This window comes from Nothobranchius furzeri, chromosome 3, assembly GCF_043380555.1.
Source record: "Nothobranchius furzeri strain GRZ-AD chromosome 3, NfurGRZ-RIMD1, whole genome shotgun sequence".
In the NCBI taxonomy this organism is placed as follows: Eukaryota; Metazoa; Chordata; class Actinopteri; order Cyprinodontiformes; family Nothobranchiidae; genus Nothobranchius; species Nothobranchius furzeri.
The window spans coordinates 60,908,420-60,928,855 of record NC_091743.1 but is presented as its reverse complement, the minus strand read 5'-3'; the positions used below and the strand labels follow the sequence as shown (position 1 = coordinate 60,928,855).

General features: G+C 41.3%; 1 protein-coding gene across 3 annotated transcripts; it reads left to right on the top strand.

Moving 5' to 3' along the window:
- The first annotated feature begins 231 nt into the window (after positions 1-231).
- On the top strand, positions 232-19,784 carry LOC107385357 (ras-related protein Rap-1A). 3 transcript variants are annotated; one of them, XM_015959189.3, is made up of 8 exons: positions 232-365; positions 6,518-6,606; positions 7,398-7,466; positions 7,688-7,744; positions 8,343-8,483; positions 13,753-13,896; positions 15,743-15,870; positions 18,882-19,784. In XM_015959189.3, exons 2-7 carry the CDS (start codon positions 6,550-6,552, stop codon positions 15,830-15,832), a joined length of 558 nt encoding a protein of 185 aa, XP_015814675.1. In that variant the 5' UTR covers positions 232-365; positions 6,518-6,549; the 3' UTR covers positions 15,833-15,870; positions 18,882-19,784. The 3 variants fall into 3 exon arrangements, with proteins under 3 accessions (XP_015814675.1, XP_015814676.1, XP_070406015.1); XM_015959190.3 differs by lacking the exon at positions 232-365 and adding an exon at positions 490-630; XM_070549914.1 differs by lacking the exon at positions 232-365 and adding an exon at positions 3,436-3,571.
- Positions 19,785-20,436: the final 652 nt, after the last annotated feature.

Genomic DNA, 20,436 nt, shown 5'->3' with positions numbered 1-20,436 from the left:
TGTAAAATTACGAATACACTGTAAAATGGCAAAATAGCCTTGAAAGTAACAAAATAGGCAGTAGTAGAAAGCAATTCGTCATGCTGAAGCACCCTTGGATTTATGAAAACATCTATAGGTCAGTAACGTATAAATAATAGAGAAGTTGTTGCTACTTTCAATGTCATAGTAATAATGACGAAATAAATCCACAGTTTGTGTGTACATGTGTCAGTGTGTGTGTTCGTGACAGCCCATGTGTCATGCCCTTTTAAGAAAAAAGAGAAACAGTCAGGGTGACGTCCGCTGTGCTCAGACAAACGCTCCTGGAGGCGAACTCTAACGGACACTTGCTGAGTGGCGAGAGCGACAGCGAACAAGACACGGTGAGTGCGCTGCCAAACTTTACTACAAGCTAAACACGGTCACATAAGTCACTTTCGTCGGAAACGCGTGTCGTGTATAGCCGCTGGGCAGAAAACGGACTCGCCGGAGTGCACGGCGCGTTCTTCGTTTTGTCGGGTAAATGAGAAGACTTGTGACTTCAAGTGAAAAACCGGAGTGTGCACTCCCATTTTAGTCAAGGCCAGGCGGAAGGGCAGGTAATGTTAGCGTAGCGGCTGCGTAGTTTCCAGTTAAATTCATCAGAAGGTGGGTTGATTTACAGCGTTGTGTGTTTGGTTGCCATTTGTATTGTCAATTAAACCTGAGTGTTGCGTGCGTTTACAAGACAAGCTGTGCTTTAGTTTTAATTACATACACAGGGAAGGAATGTGTGGGCTAGTTAGCTTATCTGCTAACGAGCCGCAGCTAACGGTGTGATAAGTGTCGGTGCTTTGCAGAAAGCAACACCCCTGTCGATTAATGTTCCCTGGATAATCTGTATAAAAATCAAGTAACTTTAGCTAATCCAGTATTTACTGTAGTAAAACGACGCAAATACGTTTGTCACTTTTGACTTTTATTTTATTCTACGTTACCAAAGCTGCCCTGAAAGACGTGTTTTCACAGGGGGTGCATTTCATGGCAGGAGTGCTCTTTTCAACACAACACCCCTAGCCAGTTAAGCCACCTAGTTAGCGGCATTTTGCTAACAAGCTTCATAACGGGACTTAGGGTAGTTGCTGGATTTAATGCAGATTGCTCGTGAACAGATGTTGCCTTTAATTGCCCGGATTGAAGATTGTAACATTGTGAGGATTTCAGGGTAAACAGGATTACGATTTAAACAACAGTTGATTAATGCAAAAATGTTGTGATAATCACCCAACGTCCATCGTTGCGTGGTGTAGTCAGAGCTACAGATTGCAGGGCATAGCATGACCTAGAGTGATAAGCATATGTTATCGCTGTAAGCAAATTGGTTAGTGTGGCAGTGAGAAAACCCCAGAGATGCAACGAATTCCCCTCTTGTCTTGTGTGCACCCTATCCTCAAATAATAAATTATAAACACACAGCAGGTCAGATGTATTACGGACTAGCAAAGTTTCATGTGAAATATTGTTGCAGATAGGTACATTTTCCGCAAGACTATGCTTTTAAAGAGGATAATACACAACTCATTGTTTTCTACCATCCAATTGCTCAAGTCAGTCCTCAGATTTTACTATTTTGCTTAAATGTTAGGCTCATGTTTTTGATAAATCCTTTCAAACACTGGGTGTTTTTTTTAAATTAATTTCAGTCCAACATCATTTGGCCATTCTGAGAGGAATATTAGTGTTTTGTGCAATCTGATTTTGACTTGGTAATAAGTTTTAAATCAAATCTTCAAAAAGCAAAATTCTTTTTAAATATGCAACCTTTTATATTTTTGAATTATTTTCTTGAGCCAGTATGTGCTAGAACAACCCTTTACATGGTTAATGAAATGTCACTCAGACCCCCGCCTCCTCCGTGGCCAGAATATCACACTTGCAATTTCAGAGTGGCAGGCTGCCACCTGTGTATAGCTTACAAACTGCAGTCTGCTTCCAGGATGTTTCCTGCATGTTTTAGTTGATGAACGTAGCTGATTTGTTCAGTTTCGTGACGAATCCCTCCTGTCTCTTTTACAATTATTATTTTCTAAGGGGAATAAAAGCAAAAAAGTGCATTCAGATACTGATCTGCTCTAAATTGCATACATTTGCAAAAAGATGAAAATAAGGGTTATTAACTGCTCTCTTCTTCTAAAACTAGTCTGCTGCCTGGAAGTCTTCAACAGGAACAGAGACTGGAAGAGTTATTTTAGTTGGTAGCTACTCCTTTTCCAGCCTATCAGCATGAAGCCTTCTTGTGCTTTGGAAAGAGGATGTGGTTACAGGTCAAGGCCCCAGGCCCTTGCTTTCAGTTGACAGTTACATGTCTTTGTCATAATTAAGCCACAGATAGTTTTTTCATTCCTGGCAGCTCTGACTCATTAACCTTTGTAAGTGGATCATCTCTTGTTTAGGAGTAATTTGTCATAGAGAATCTTTAGCCCTTCAAGGATTCAATAATATTCATATCTAATGTGGATGATATAACCAAACACCATGTTACTCAAAAGTATTATTTTCTGATTGCAGTTAATTTGATGAACAAATATTCTTTTTAACTACTCCCCACCGTACAAAAGTACGTCTTGTGGTCATGATGTTATTTTATTAGCTCGTAAATTCCCAGTTTCCAGGGCAACTTTATAAGGAAGAGCTGTGGAAATAATTAGGGTAAATTAGAGACAAGGTTCAGTTAATATACTGTTAATTAAGTCCTAAGTTATAGCTCAGATAGATGGTCTTTAGTGCCACACCTGTACAGTATGTAACATATTCACAGCCAAAATTCTGGGACATTAACAAAACTTTTGGGTTTTGTTTAAAATGGACAGCTGGTTTAAGCAAAACACTTTTTGCCTATTTAAAGTGTAAAATAACATCTCTCTCTCTCTCTCTCTCTCTCTCTCTCTCTCTCTCTCTCTCTCTCTCTCTCTCTCTCTCTCTCTCTCTCTCTCTGTCTCTGTCTCTCTCTGTGTGTGTGTGTGATCACAATAATCACAACTGTCACATAAATGGTTCATTTTTTGTCATCTTTACTAAGACTTTGTCCAGGTCAGGTTTCTTTCTGCCAGTAGCATCCAGTTAGTGATTTTGTCCTTTAAGCTCATTGTAAACCAGTGATGTGAACTGTGTATTTTTGTGGTGGGGCATGAGTAAGAAGATGTTCTGCTGTGTGAACAAAAAACACCCGTCTTCCTCTGCTATGCCAGTCTTAGTTTTCTCACATGACTTAGAAGTGGCATGTGGGTTCAAAAGTAAGCTAAGGCACATGGGTTTGTTTTGCTGCTGCTGCGTCTTTAACCAGCGGATGTGTGCATTTTTACCATCTGCTCTGAGGGGTAAGATACAGAGGACAACTGTCAGTCTTTCCCATCCTGCTGAGTCAGTTCCTGACACCTTCACTGCTGCCCAGTTAGCCTGAGTAGACCAGGAAATGGCAGTTACTGGATGTTTAAAGTGTAGCTGTTCCATTGAACCAGTTTTACATTTGACCCAAACTCTTTATTTGCTGCAGCGCCATCGCATCCAGTTTCCAGCCTTAGATGGATACATAGCTTTTTGGCTTCAGCGGGTGAGTGATGCGGTGATGTCATGGAGCCGCGTGTTTTCATGTGGCTTTCTCTCGCTCCTTATTTGCTAGGGTTACTACGAGAGCAGAGGAATGACAGCGGCGTGTTTGCTTTGTTGGGAATGACAGTGTTGTCTGCAGTAGGGAAGAGAGGGGGGTTTGATGTAAAGGCAGCTGTCCTTAAATGGCCCTGTGTGTGTGTGTATTGTGCAGTTTTCATGGTACAAAGGTTTGTATGCAGGTGAGGTTTTAGAACAAAAGCATATCTTTTTTTTTTACTTGTTAAAGTTTCTCTGACAAGTGAAAGCTCAGAACAGCTAATGTTGTCTAACTGAATATGAATCTGAGTTTATTTGAGGTGTAATTAATGAGGTAATTTGAGTCATGGAGGGACACGTCAACAAACACCACCAGGGAAGCCTTTTGACTCGTAAAGATCAGGAGAGGAAGACTACCCAGGTCACACATCCCATGTTTTTTTTTTTACCGGGGGAAAACTCAGACTGTTACATAACATACACATCCATATCTAAAGCAGCTCTGTGTTCAGTTGGGAGCTTGCTCAGCTCCACAAAAATGTTTGCAATTATGTGATATTTGACCTGGTGAGAGACCCAGAGAAAGGCAGACCAAAAGGACAATTTAAAAAATAAGAATTTTAATGTGTATAGAGAGCTGGGTCTTTGACCGTCGTGACCAAAGGTTCTTTCTGGTTCATCTAAGTTAAACAGAGTGAGCTTGGGATTTTAGAAAGCAAAGCAACACTAGAAGAAAAAAAACTGTACATTTGATCCATGATGTAGAATAAAAAAATGGTCATCGTAAAAAACAAGGTACATTACAAAATTATTTGTCTTAACAAATGATCGAAGTTAAAAATGAAGTTCAAAATAAGTAAAATACTCAGTGGACAATAAGGCCCTGTCCACACGTAGCCGGGGATCTGCCAAAACGTAGATATTTCTCTACGTTTTGGCCTGTCATCCACACGAAAACGGAGTTTTTTCACACGAAAACAGATCTTTTTAAAAACTCCGGCCAAAGTGAAGATCTGCGTTTTCTCCGTTTTGGGTGTCTGCGTGTTGACAGACAAAACCGGAGTTTTAAGGTCCGCAACGTCACTTTCCGCGACAAAAAATGCTGACATCACGTGTGCGACCTGTGTTTACACTAGCCGACAGCATGGATGCCCTCAGAGCTGCGCTCGCTTTATCAATTGTCCAAGCGCTTTTTGCTTGTTTGTTTTTGCAAGCGGAATTACTGCTCCTTGCGGAAGACCACAGACGAAGGACGAGGTTAAGAACGGGGGAAGTACTGCCGCCTACAGATCTGGCATGTCCTTAACAACGTATTTATCCGGGTACGTGTGGACAGTTTTTTTTAAACGAGGTGGTGTGGATGCAAGTTTTTGGAGGGGCGGATATTCGTTTAAAAAAAACCCGGCTACGTGTGGACTAGGCCTAAATTAGTCCAGTCACCAAACCTTAGATAACTCCCAGTATTCCTCCTCCTGCAAAGATATATTAAGAGTGAAATTTTCCTTGGAGAGGCTGTTGTCCTCCAAAAACCACCTCCGAGGCAGTCACTTCATAATATGACAGCCTCCGTCACACAGGAGGCCCCTGACGTCATCTGACTTAACGAGGGTCAGTCCACAGCCTTAAAACAACAAACGTGACGAGCAGATAGCTGACAAGTGGATCCGAGCCTAAATCGCAGTGTGACATTGTATGACGTTTGCTTATGTGAGCTTGTGCACACTGTTTGCTCTGAACCTGAAAGTTTACATGAAAAACAGCCTGGAAAGGAGTCCTGTTCTTTTTCTTCTGTCCACTGACTCCTCCCTGATTGTACCAGAAGCGCTTCTTTTTGTGTGTTGAGGATTAGAGAACATGAATTATTCAGTCTGGGCTTTGTATCCCTCTTGGTCATTGCTTGTGATAAAAGATGACTGTCTTTAGTTCTTTGTACCCCCAAGAATTTTGATGCAGCATGCTGTAATAGGAACAGTGTAGGAGGGGATCATCTTTCCTTCTTTTGAATTTTGCAATAAAACAGGGTGATTATTAAAGGAGGATATAGTATTCTTTGGATTAGCTTGTGAAAAAAGAAAATAAATCTTTCTTCAGATTATTTTGCATTTGTTTTCATATAAAAGGCACTAGTCTTTGCTTTTAGGATTCTAGCATTAGGATGTGCGAGGGGCTTAATCATGCTTTCTGTTTAAAGAAGCACTCTCTGCTTGCAGCTTTGGGTTTGCACTGAAGATTTTTATTCAGATTGACATATGTCAAATCGATGAATCAGAAGAATATTGCATCAAGTTACAAATCCCCATTTAGCCCACAAATGACTAAATCCCGGCCACTGTGTTGTTCTTCAGCTGATTTATTTTATATTTGACAAGATCACCAGTGACATTGGGTAACACACATCATTTATTGGGTTTTTGGTGATTTCCTCCTATCTGTTAGGACTTTCCTCAGCTGTCTTAATAAAAACAACAAGGCACCTGAGGCTAGATTGTTTGGTTGCATTAAAAATGAGTGAAAAGTCTAAAGATCTGACAGTGGGGCGTGTTTTGGTGTGTTAAAGCCAGATGATTGTGTCATTTTTAGACTATGTGCCAGATTCATACATCATCTGCTCCTAGGATCCCCCCTTAGCTCAGATTTACCACAGCTGGTTTGTGTTAAGAAAGGTTCACATACTCTTCACCTCCTCCACCCTCAAGACGCTCCACTTATGGGTGTTCCCTCCATTGTTGTGCTCCTTTTTGTCCATAACCTCCAGAATCGCTAGAATCTATTAGAAAAACTCACAGACCAGATCTGTGTGAAATGTAAAGAAATTCCCTTGAGAAGAAATTTTATTAGTTTTGATTTCTTTTAACATTTGTTCATGTTTTTTTTTTCTCCCATTCTTTTTCCAAATATTTGTCAAGTGCAGATTGTTGGGCTGTCCATTGAAGCAATCCCACCATGCGTGAATACAAGCTAGTGGTGTTAGGCTCTGGAGGTGTGGGCAAGTCTGCTCTGGTGAGTATGTCCTCCAGGTCTTCCTTCCTGTCTGCCTGTCCTCTTTACACAGCTGCAGTAAACTTCCTACTGACTGTAGTTTGTCAATAAAACAGCAGGATATTTTGCAAACGTTTGAAGTGGTAAAAGATGGTAAAGAAACCGCAAGAGCCAGGATAAATGCAACCTTTTTATACATTTTGAACTTTTCTAGTGTTTTCTTGTGATTTATCTTAATGGGTTTTATACAAATTAGCTTAGTTGGTTTTGATCACTGGCCAAAATAGAGCATTTATGCAATGTATAAATGTGTATATGGCCCAACATGAAGGGGAATTTTAACTGTCATGCTTGATTGGAATAGATGATGAAATTGAAACTAAACTCGTAACATTACAGTATTTTTTGTGACCTCAGCATAGTTTTCAGACCCTTCATGAAGATAAAAATGTTGAATGCCCTGGTTAATGACCTTTCGCCGGGTGTCACAGTCAGGGTAATCCCTCACCTGGATTAGAACATTATCAGGTGAACCTGGTTAACCCTTTTTCTGTGTAAACCTTCCACTAAGCTCGATGCTTTACTTGGTACAGTTCAGTTAGCTTTTACGATCTCCAGCAATCTCACATCTGTAACGACTTCAGACTGGACCTTTGTCCTGGACCTCCACCCTCTTGTCTGAGATCCTACTAACCTCTCCTCGGGACACCTTTTCCAGATGTCCTGTTTATGATGAAAATTAGAGGTGGAGAGTTTCCCAGGAGGTGCAACATTTCCATATTGATCTGATTTCTTTGTGTGTCTTCTCACAGACAGTTCAGTTTGTACAGGGAATCTTCGTGGAAAAATATGACCCTACAATAGAAGACTCATACAGAAAGGTGAGTGCCTCATGAGGAGAGAAGAGACAGCGCTGCTTGCCAAGATCTAATTGATTGCAGCTGCTCTGCAGGTTCACATCACAATGATGCACTTCTGACATCTAGTTTTCGCTTCCTATATTTTTTCTTTAAAAGCCTTAAGTGTATGCTGTATTTCTGCAGGCCATGGGCCCAGTGATATAACAGTAAGCCTTATTATGTTTTAATTTTTTCTCCAACAGCAAGTGGAGGTAGATGGGCAACAGTGTATGCTTGAAATTCTCGACACAGCGGGCACAGTAAGTAAAGCTCTCACCAGTAACTTCTCCGTTAGCTCTAGCTTTGCCCAAAGTAGTATTGAGTCCATTTATTGAGTTCTCTCAGGTGTCTTGTTCGAAAAATCTTGATTTATTTTATTTTTTTAACATGTTAAAATGTTCTCTGCAGTAGTTATTATTTGGTAAAACCATTTTTTAATGATTATTTCTGATTATAGTCAGTCACTCTGGGTTTTTCATGCTGGCTGAACATGAGAATAGTCTCCTACACCCATCTCCTGCATTAACTTCTTATAGAAATAGAAGGTGAAACTCTTAAGATTTAAAAAAAAAGCTGACAGATCTACATCACACTGTGAATTAATGTTCATGGACTCGCCCAACTTGACTCACAACGAGGAAGCTGCCGTCTGAAGCTCAGCTGTGATGTGGGCGACGTTTAGGTTTGAGAAATGGTGCACTGGTATAGATCTCCTCCCACCATAGCATTCCTACTAGAGACCACTGCAAATTCATTGATTAAATGAGTGAACCATTCCTTTAAAATGTCATCTAAAAAATAAGAACAAGGTTCATAACGACGCTCACAGCCTCCTTTTCCCCTCTTTGCTTCAAACAGGAACAGTTCACAGCAATGAGGGACTTGTACATGAAAAACGGCCAAGGCTTCGCTCTGGTATACTCCATCACGGCACAGTCCACCTTCAATGACCTCCAAGACTTGAGAGAACAGATTCTACGAGTAAAGGACACAGAGGATGTAAGTGTTTACTGCAAGTAAACTCCATTACTTCTGTATAACTGGTCCATAAAATCATAGATGACACGAGTATTGTTGGGGGGGTCATGAAATAGCATCTGGTTTAAAAAACGCTCTTTAAGTGTCCTAAATCTGTGAGCTCAGCCTCCATTGTTGTCTAGAGACCTGTTACTAGGATACCATTCAAAACAGAAATTATACACCTTTTTTACTTTCAGCTTCGTGCCAATGCAGGAGGTGTTTTAGTGGTTGGGAACGTTGTTTATGTATTTGTGTTTTAATTAGTTCAAAAGTGTTAATGAAGATGCTTTTCATATCACCATAATCACGTGCTCGACTCCTTCATGTGCACTCATTGGCTTTGATGAGAAATGGTGAGAAATAGAAAAGGAGGATGTGTCATCTTGTTCTCTTGCTGTCAGCAGCACATTTCCATCTCTGTGTTTCTGGTCAAATCTAAGGCTGTTGCAGTCAGCAAGCCCTCCATCGCCTTTCTGGTGCAGCAGACACATCGTCAGCAGGATCCAAGATGTCCTTTTTTGGTGATCTGTGGAGGGAGAGCATGTTGCCATAACCCTCTTTCTGCTCTTCCCTTCCCTCTCTGTTTCTGTTCTCCTCAGCCCTTTAGCTAAACTCTCCATAGACTCTACTCTGTTCTCCATTTCTCTGCATCTGCAACATTAATCTTTTCAGATTAATTTTTTTAACCTTCTTTTTAGTATCCATTATGTTGTAACCCAGCTCTCCATGGTCTTCATTGTGGCCTGGCTGTGGTTTGGCATATGTTTGGGTGATTGGACTGTCAGGGATGATGTGCAACAACAGCCTCAGCTCATCAAATGCACATTGGTCGGTCCGGCTGTGGAGCTTCATTAAGACGAGTCTCTGTGGTTTTAAAAGCTGCGGTTAGCACCAGATGGATTGCAGGATCAGTGGATTCTTGACACGCAAGGAAACTGTTCTTGTTCCTTTTCTTTTAGAAACACGTTTCCTAAGAATCTATCCTGTGATTCAACTGTTGTGCTTATCTAGCTGGCACGGCTACCCTCTGTGATGATTTAGGCCTTCAGCTGTAATAGCGGTGACATCTCCTTATCTTTCTTTACCTCCTGAAGGAATGCACGGCCAAAGGAAATGCTACGCATATTTTCTGTTAATCACGTAAATTTCTTATTTGGACATAGTTTCCAATTAGCTGTGGAGCCAAAGCTGAGTGTTTGCTGCAGCGGCTGTTCTTATTTTCAGCTCCGCCACGCACCGTTTACTTCAAAGCAGGCTAAACTTGCAGATGCATTTGTTGCATCTAGCTCAATTAAAAGAGCTTTTAACAACTGTACCTTGAACATATTTAGGTCAGATTTAATCTTGAGTCATTCAGTTCACGTGAAAAATAAAGCAAGCAGTCATTGGTATATAAAAAGCTGGCTTCCTATCCTTCCTTCCTTCCTTCCTTCCTTCCTTCCAGAGCTCTTATGTAAGAGGCCTCATGACTTTTATGGGCTCTCCTGTTCCTTCTTTCCTGTAGACCAGTGTTTAGCATGCCATCATGTGTTGGACAGCATCGTTTGTAGCATGCTAACAGCCTCTGAACAGATTTTCTGTGGGCTGTGTGGATTCTTCAAGTAGGCTAATGCTGCCTTCTGTTTTGCTGACACCAAACATTTTTCTTTCTTTGCTGCATACCTCCATTTTTCCACCCATTTCATCGTTTGTTTTAACCCAGCTTGGCTCAGAGTGTTAGGTGGGCATACTGCTGTTCTTCCCAGGACCCCTGAGAGAAATGTTGCTCAGCAGTCCAGTGTGAGGGCTTGTTTAGATATCAAACATCAAGCAGCAGCCTTTGTGGGGCTAATCTAAACATTCCAGCTTCCTGTCGCCCGTCTTTCATGGAAATCAAGACAGAGGGAGAATTAATGAGATCCATAAGGTATTTTTATTATTCGTTACACTGTGGTATGGCACCACATCCCCGTCCCAGAACAGTTCTGGATGGAGAAACCTCTGACATGAGGAAGTTGTAGCATTTTCACATGCAAACGTAAATCTTCATTCTATCAGACATTTCTGGTTTGTTTCTGAACCAGAACAAGGTACCAAAAGCAAGATGTCATGTGCATATTTTTTTTATTTTAAGCATTCCAACCACAAAATAATTTTCCTTGGCTTATATTTCATTGCTGCCTGTTTAGTTAAAGGCAGAACTTTCCACTCGCTAGTTCTCCAAGTTGTGCTACAAACAGAAATATGCTACGAACCCCATCACAAACCCCAACTCTCCTGCCCTGATTTCACAGTTAGTTGTTTAAATAAATCTAGTTTTGCTATGAAAACACACAACATGCCAAATGAAAGCCGCCATGGTCTCACACTATCGTATGATTCCAGAGAGCAGCTGGAGCATGGAATCTAGCTGAAGTGTTCGAAAACATTCAGGAAGGAAGGCGATGTTATCCCTGCTGGGCGGGGCCGCCGTGACTTCCTCCAGGCCAGCATTCCCCCCAGATAGCTGGTCAGGAAACATCAGGCAGGATGAGACGCATCCCGACAAACTCTCTTGTCTGTCCACTCTGACAGCCAGAGCTCAGATCCGTCCTTAAAACGTGTGAAAGTATGAAAGAAAAGCTGGGGCTTTGGATGACTCTACGACCAGCTGCACTTTTGTTTTAGATCAGAAAGTCTTTATAAAAGAAGCAAAAGAAAAAGCAAAAACGGCTGCCAGGGTTTCCCTTACATAGGCGTAGCCATGGCGGCCCGCCACGGCTGAAATCCCACCGCCACGCCTACAAGATCCCAAGTTTTTTTGTTTTGTTTTGTTTTTGCGCTGTTTCCCGAAGAAGCAGCGGGAACTACTATGTTGTCGCTTGTGATCACAGCCGGCAGGCAGCAAGGAGGAGCAGGCAGGGCAAGGTGAAGTTACAGCATAAGTTACTGAGTTTAAAATTAGAAAGGTAGCAGTGGATATAATGCTTTGTGGTTTACATGTTTCAGCAGCATTAAGATAAACAAGTGTTGACGATCTTGACAGGGTTTCCTCCAGTGCTTATTAGGCCAGGTTCTCCTCCCCCCACCAGGCTAAGCATCACTTATTCATGTAAAATTTATTTATTTTTTCATGTCTGACTTTAACCGCATCTAATACTGTATTACGGCGTGAGCGCGACAGCGACAACTTAAGATCGATGTGTGAGCAGCGTGAGAGGTCGGGTGTTTTCATCTGAACCCTTAAAACCTCCAGCAGGCTACGCTGCACTATTGGCGTGTTAGCGCGCGGCGCTAACAACTTAGCGACGTGACATGTCTCGGAGAAAGCGTAAAAACACGTTGGACGCTTCTTCTAGAGCAGGAAAATAACACCGCTTCTTAAGCAGAGCACAACGTCGCCTCGGCTCGTTCACGGCCGAGCCGGACTGAGCTCGATAACATTGACCCAGCACAGCCACTGGGTCGTTGGAGCTGTCCCGTGACTGCCTGATGGAAAACCAGCGGGTTTCATCAGACTCGTAGTTTCTTGTTTTTGCTGGGGACCCCCTGTATTTTACTGCTCCCTCCTGCAGTCTTCCCCTATTAAAATTTAAAATGATTCTGTAAATTCCGTGTATCAATAGAAACAATCTCTGCCTCTGCCAGCTGCAGTAAATGTAGTCTCCAAATAATAAATAAGAGGTGTATTCATCTGTGTATCTCCTTTGATCCACATTAGTGATTTTCTCAGCACCAGAACAGTGAAGCAAAGAAACAGATTCCTGAGTTTGTTAGTCATTTTATTCATTAGGTGCATCTAACCTGTTCTATTTTTCTCTGAAATGAGATCAAATTAGTGCTCCTATGGGTTGTCTCCTCTCTGCACTAGAACATTTTACTTTATTTAGTGACGTGTCATAATTCCCTCCCCCCCCCCCTCCCCCGAGTGGTAGAGTTTCCACAGCTTCTCTTTTCTTGTAAACGGGAGATTTTATTTTCTCAACATTTTCAAAATCATCTGGTGGAAACCGTGTTCAGGCAACTTAAAACTGTAAACAATAAATAAATAGACCTGGATTAGAGCTGCAGCTGGATATTTTACATTTAGTGTACCACTGCTGATTCTTCCTTAGCTTTATTATCATAGATTTCCATAGGATAAAAGCAAACATTGATAATGAACGTTTTATTTTTTTATTCATCCATCCTCTTCCGCTTATCCGGAGTCGCAGGGGCAGCAGCCTAAGAAGGGAGGCCCAGACTTTCCTCTCCCCAGCCACTTGGGCCAGCTCCTTCAGGGGAATCCCAAGGCGTACCCTGGCCAGCTGAGAAACTTAGTCCCTCCAGCGTGTCCTGGATCTTCCTTTAGGTCTCCTCCCGGTTGGACATGCCCAGAAAACCTCACCAGGGAGGCGTCCAGGAGGCCTCCTAAACAGATGCCTGGACCACCTCAACTGGCTCCTCTCAATGTGGAGGAACAGCCGGTCTACTCTGAGCCCCTCCCGAATGACCAAGTTTCTCATGTATTGATTAATCAAGTGAACCACATCTTTTGAGAGAGCGGCTGTGTCACGTAAAAAGGTGTTCAGCAGCCAAAAGAAATGCAGATTTTTACGGCGCTCTATCAGGTTTAACATTTTATGTTCTCGAGTTTTGACATGCTGGTTTTAAAGCAGCATGAATGGTGCTTATTTTCATTTTCATCCATTGTGCTTCACCTTCAACTTCCAATTTTACAAATGCCGGTTGTTTTGTGAAGCCTGCCATTGTCATTTCCTACTGAGTTTCAGCCAGTCAGCATGAGCTAACCCCAAGTCCCACCCAGCAACTCCCTAACGGGTCATTTTTGAGTACGTACCCCAAGGCAGGTACTGCGTTGGTTCCTGAAATGTGCTGTGGTCCTTACAGACCAACTTGGTGACATGGGGAGATGCACATACCACGAAAATCTGGTAAAAAGTCATGGACGTTCTGACAGTGGAAACAGGCTATAAGTTGGTGTTCTTCGTCTTTATTTAAGGACCTGACTTCAGTTTGTTGAGCACTTTGGTCATAAGTAAAGACGTGGCCTGAATCCATTTAAATTATTCATAAACTGTTGTTGATTGTGCTGGACTTGAACCCTGAGCTAACCTTGAGCTAATAGTGTCATGAAATGTAAACGACCATCCAAACAACCGCAGGGTTTGTGTTTAAGGAACCTGAAACTGCTTTCAGTAAATAAGATCTCACAGCAAAAACCAGCAGCCATTAAACAGGCTGATAAGAGTTTTCTTGTAACACACGGACCTTTTCTCCTCTCCCTCAGGTGCCGATGATCCTGGTAGGGAACAAGTGTGACTTGGAAGATGAGCGTGTGGTGGGGAAGGAGCAGGGCCAGAATTTGGCCCGACAGTGGAACAACTGTGCCTTTTTAGAGTCCTCTGCTAAATCAAAGATCAATGTCCTTGATGTGAGTACACACACGCACGCACGCACGCACGCACGCACGCACACACACACACACACACACACACACACACACACACACACACACACACACACACACACACACACACACACACACACACACACACACACACAAAAGAAAGGACAGGAGAAAGACAAAAATGGCCATTTACATTTATTTATAATTGTGTTGAATAGGCAAAAACTAATTTTTTCTACATGATTTAGAAGAAAATGCTGACTCTGCCAGATGGGAGCATTTCTTTATGTGAAATCCTCATTTTTGGGGAAAGTAGACTTTCCGTTATTCTTAAAATGATATGAGAGGTGCATAGATGGATGTGGTTTTGGATATTTGCCCATGTTCCAGTGTTGTATCGCCTACTGTAATCATGTTGGACTCAGTTGGAATAAAACTTTCATTCTTCAGTCCTTGGGTGGCAGATCTATAGAGGTTGTAGGTTTTTGCTTCAGGAACCATTTCAACTTAACCAGCACATCATAAATAACCATCAAATGTACAAATGGACCGGAAAGAAACCCAAATCTGTAATGTTTCCTCTACAAGAGCAGTCAGATTTTTCTCTACTGTGTTAGAAGGTGCATACGTAGACATGACTGTTTTTAGTGATGTTTCTGCAGCATTACTGTTTTTGTGATTTCCTGTGTGAAAGATAAAACCCAAAGCTCGACTCATTATGGATTCACTGAGACGTGTCAGGTGTTTAATCTTTACTCAGAATGAGTCATGATGATGATTTGGTGACTCTTCCTGCCCACTGATACAATCTGAGGTGTTGTTGAACACAAAGTGTTTCAGTGAGTTTTGTTGAGTCCTGCTGGTTTTAGGTAGGATGTGGTTTTCAATGTTGGAGATTTGTTGCATCTTTACATTAAGGTTGGGCGATTGGATGAATTATTTGACCATCGGCGATTGGACAAGCCCTTTGCTGATCTTTTTTTTTTTTATGAGCAACATTTTTTTATGCCTATGAATTAGTCACGCAGATGGGGCATAAACAACTTCCAGTCATATTGCACATCATTTGGAGGCTGGGAGCCTTGTGATTCCAACGATATATTGCATTTTGGGGTTCAACTGTAATTGTAGATGCCGTAAACAAACCAAACCCGGAAATTCAAAGTAATGTCTAGCTCACTGATCAAAGCCTCACGTCATTGATGGAGTAGTGCTACCTCAAACAAAGAGGTCCCATCAGTTACTGGCTGATGGGTAAGAAGTGTCCCCCTCCATTAATGTGTGTAGTGCGAACCAACTGCAGTGCAGTTTATGGTAGATGATGCCCCGATTAGCCAATGAAATAATTCAGAAAAGAAACAAGTCTTACATGGAACCCTCGTGGCCTGCTTCTGCAAAGAACAAATAAGAGCGATTGTGATTGGTGGAGCGTTCCGTGAAGTGCGTCAGATCCACAGATCATCTAATGTCGATTTTTACCTCCATGTTCACCCAACCTGACTCCACCTTTCCTGTAAATTCTGAGGATTTGGACCATGCCTCCATCACATCTTATTAAGCTTGTCAGGTTAAGTAAATTCAGATCTGCATTGACCAAAACGTGTCTTTCCCCAGGATCGGGACTTGGGAAAGTCTTTTATTTGTTTGTTTTTTCTGAGGTACAAAATGAAACTTTAAACTCTAGTTCGTTAACAACAGCTGTCTTTTCCTCTGGATGATCCCTCTGTGAACAAATCCTTTCAGTTACTGGGGTCTACGTGACGTTCTGGATGGTAAAACTGAGATGGGAGCTTCTTGTTTTAATGGTTTGTGTTTCACAGCATATTTGATGGATTGCCTCTGTGCTTCTGTCACTGTCTCTCTGTCTCAGATCTTCTATGACTTGGTCAGACAGATAAATAGGAAAACGCCAGTGGAAAAGAAAAAGGCAAAAAAGAAATCCAACTGTGTCCTGCTCTAAAGAACTCTCCTTCAGCCCCTGCAGCAGCTCTGAGCCAGGTGAGTGTGTGCATCACACCTGGGTTCTGTTTAGTCCTGACTGATGCCCAACCTTCAGACCAGAAACGTCATTCAGAGGGAACTCTTCTGAGTGCTGTGCAGCGTAGAAATGTTTTATCAACCTGTGGTCCATCAAGAAGGGTCCTGTATTTGCCCTCTGTAGTGTAAAAAGTGTTCTCTGGTTGTTTTCCTGCGGTATAACTGTTGAATAAATGTGTCATTAGCAAACTGCAGCAGTTGCTTGTGTCAGAGGAAATCCTGATCAGTCAACATAAAATTTCACTGAAGAATCAGCATCACTTTGTCTATAAAATGTTCTTTTTCACCACTTTTTTCTCAGTCTGGCAGGATGTAGGCAAATGAGGAAGTAAAAATCTGTCTGTTTATCGGTCTGCTTACTTCAGCAAGTTTTAGGGCAGCTTTGGTTTATTTTAAAAGCTTTAGATACAAAAATGAATAATTTGATCTCTAATGAAACCCAGGTAGACTCTTACTCCAAACAAAATCATTTCAGCAGAAATTGAGAAAATGACACTAAAGACATTTACCCCAAAAACGATTCTAGCATATTGTCTGGATTGACCTGAAATGTAGAAAGTTTTAGTGGATTTCCCGTAGCTCCTCTGGATCAGGATTTGGATTGTTCTGTGTCCACAAAGGTATTCAGACACAAGCTGAGCTACCAACGGTGAGTTTGCTTTCCAGAAACTAAAAATGGAGTCAGTGTTTTGCTCAGAGAATCCCCTCAAGTTTTCATGTCCTGTTTACACTTTCAAGCCGGTGTTGCCATGCCAACACTAAACAGCTGACTAGAGGTTTCACTGCTACCATCCATCCTTCAGAGACCTAACCCACATAGTGGAAAGATATTTGTTATCAGTACCGTAAATCCTCTAATACAGGCCCGGGCCTGTATTTTACTCAAGCAGGGTATCTGCGGGTCCTTAAAAAGTCTTAAATTAGCTTTTCCAGATTTAAGGCCTTAAAAATCCTTAAAAATGACAAATAATCCTTAAATACAGTTTCCAGAGGTCTTAAATTACCAAAGACCCAATAAACAAGATTCTTTTATTGCTATAAAATTTTCGTGAATTTCTAGTGTTCAGCATTTTTTGTGTATGATGTTGGCGTAAGCGGAACCGTACATATTCAGTTGGTTGTGAAAGGGGGCTATTTTTAGATGAGCACGTTAGCTGGTTAAGCTAGTGGGAGCTTGCGCCATGGGGAAGTGGAAGTTTAATGGTAACTGGATGGCTAATCCCACGATTGCGGCGTGGTTAGCACCGGTTTCAAGCAATAGCTGGAAATTATAGGTCAAATTTAATTTTTAAAAATGATAAATGAGCCGCACTTGTATAGCGCCTGTCAGAGTAAGGACTCCAAAGCGCTTTACACTACAGTGTATCATTGATCCATTCACACACACGCATTCACACACTGATGGTCATGAGCTACGATGTAGCCACAGCTGCCCTGGGGCACACTGACAGAGGCGCCACCGGTACCTCCGACCTCCACCAGCAGGCAAGGTGGGTTAAGTGTCTTGCCCAAGGACACAACAGCAGCATTCTCTGTTCGGAGCCGAGATCGAACCTGCAACCTTCCGATTACTGGACAACCCGCTCAACCTGTTGAGCTACTGCTCCCCTGCTTAGATTTGGTCAAAGTGGCCTTCGAAAAGGTCTTAAAAAGTCTTAAATTTGGCTCCCTTAAACCTGCAGATACCCTGTCAAGCTCATCAAGCTCCAGGCCTTTATTGGAAGGAGGGCCAGAATTAGAGGCAGGCCTCAGTTTCTATTTGAGCAAAATGAACTACCAGTAGAATGAAAAAAAAAACGGGGTGTCTATTTGAACCTATAAAATACTAGTTTCATTTATTGAAAATGTACAGTTACCATAACGTGGTATGGTTTGCATATAAAACATTAACAAGGCTAAATTACAGTAGGGAAATGATGTATTGTAACAAAACAATAGCAAACATACTGTACCTGTACTGCATTTTAAACGTTATTATATACCCGTATTCGTATTCGAAAAGGCAACAGCCACCTTACCGCTTCAAAGTTGAATCGTTTTGTTTGGGTTGTAGTAAAAAATAAAATAAAATCCCGCAAATTCAATTCAATCTTTGTCCAGTTTAAAGTAAAAAAAATAAAATACCGGTAATCCAATTCAGTTTAATCCTCATCCAGTTTGATGGGTCGATGCTAAAATGTTTAGCAGCTTGCTCCCCAGAGTGTTCTGCAGCATATATCAGCACGTTTTCTTTGAACTTGATATCAAATTTTTGCCTCCTCTTCAGCTCCGTGCCTGCCATGGTTAAAGTTACCCTCATAGTCTATCACTGGCAAATCAAAAGTGAGATGGATGACACAACCGCCCCCCTGTGGTACTTGCCTGTTACCACATTCCACCCGGCCACAATTAAAAAAACGGCCATTATTCACCTCCGCCGACTCCGACACCGGCCAAAATGTGATACCCGGCCGTTAACTGAATACAGGCCAATATTTGAGGATTCACGTTATGTTCGTCATCAGAATCTGTATCTGTCAGGTCGAAGTCTCACGCTGGCTGGTCTGTTGGACCAACACCAACAGGATTTTAGCTTTATTTTTCACAACACATCAGCTCTCAGACTGAAAGAGATGGAGAGGAAACGGTCCAGACTCGGACAGGAACCACAGATTGTTAATGAAACATTAACAAGATGAAAAATAAACCGTAATTGAGAAACACACCCTAATTTCTCTTGACTAAGAAGACAAAATGAGCAAAACAATACATTTTCTAAAAGACTGAATGAACTGTCACATTTTAGTGAAAACATGTAATTTGAAAAGGTTCTTAGTTTTCGTTGTTTTCCGGAGATTATATTGATGTTCAAGTGTGATCCTGACCCCAACTTTAGCATCCACAAGGTGGATGTAATGTCCCATAATGGCCACGAGAGGGCGACGTACACAAGTCTCACTTTTAGCACATTGATGATAAATGTTGTGTTTCAGAAATGCTGTAATGAAGAACTGTTGCCCTGATTGGAACGTGCCAGCATTCCAAGAGCCCCGCCCCCTCCCCCATCAGCCATAAAAGGTGAATCAGCTGACTGAACTGCTCCCATCAAAGCTGAGGACGACCTACAAGAGAGAGCTACAGACAGTACGAGAGAGGGAGAGAGAGAGAGAAAGAAGACTCTTTTTCTCTCACCTCTGAGGACCTTCCTCTGCATCTCATCATCGGTGTGAAACTTGAATGGACAGTCTCCACTTCTGCACCAACAAACAGAACCACAAACTGATGTAAAAATTCAGCAAAAGCCTCTGAAAGTTAAAAAAAAAGAGCAGCCCTGTATTTTCTTTTTTTTTTCTTTTTCCACTGTTTAATGAAAATAACATTTAAGAAGGAACGCATGGTTAGACTTTAAATTCAGTATTTTTCATCCTTTTCAATATGAATATTGTATTTGAAAGACATGGAAGTTGACCTCTTTAGTTGTATGATTATAAATATTCTTCTGCAACAAGCATGAAAAAAATGCATCAGTTATCACGTGTTGATGTTTTCAAGTGAAATCAAGTGGAAAGTGAGAATTCTTTTATAGCCATACACCTACTGTCCATGCCTGTCATGTCAGTGATGATAGATTCAAGGTCCATCATGTATTATTATTTTATTCTGTTTTTCTTTGTCTGCCCTGTTGTTCATGGACTTCTCTTCTGCAGATATTTCTCTCTAATGTGACTTAATTTTATACTCTGTCACTGGGGTTTCATAGCTCCCATAATATATTCTGCCATTTTTTTTGCATATTAATGCTTCAGAAAAATGGGTCTTTTATAGAAGAAATATGGGGAAAAAATAAGAATTGATTTCTATGTCTCTTGAAGCTGAAATATATTATACTAAACCAACTCTTACTGCTTCTTGTGTTTTTCTGTTAATGATGTTCCAGCTTTTATGAATTATTAAAGTACATTTTAGTACATTTTCTTTATAACGGTCAATGTATTTTTGTGAATTAAAGTTTTATTCAAAGTTGATTTGTTTTATTTGAAAGAAGTGAGTCAGTTTTTGAAAAAAAAAAATTAATGGCAAGAAACAAATAAGCCGTTTTAGTGTTACTCTGTTTGGCCACTAGGTGTCAGTAACTGAATAGACATCTTTCTGGCTGGGCCTCAGGGAGCTAACTACATAACTCATTGGGGACAGTTGGTCAGAGTACCTCAAACCTGAACATTTATATTCACCCTCAAAATTATTGATACAAGAAATTCACCTTTGTGGCGTAAAGTTTTTTTATTGTATTTTACAGTTGTAAAAGGTAAAGACTACAGGTCATGTAAGTAAACTAACTTATAAATCAGCAACATATCTTGATTTAAACCCGTTTCTAAAATTCAAACCAGTTTTTAAAAGCAGGAGATGCAAATTGGCCAACCAGGTGTGTTCTCCATTTCATTCTATTCCGTTTGTATAGCGCCGAATCACAACAGGAGTCGTCTCAAGGCACTTCACAAAGTAAAACATTCCAATTAAGTTCATTTCATTATGCCAATTTGTTAA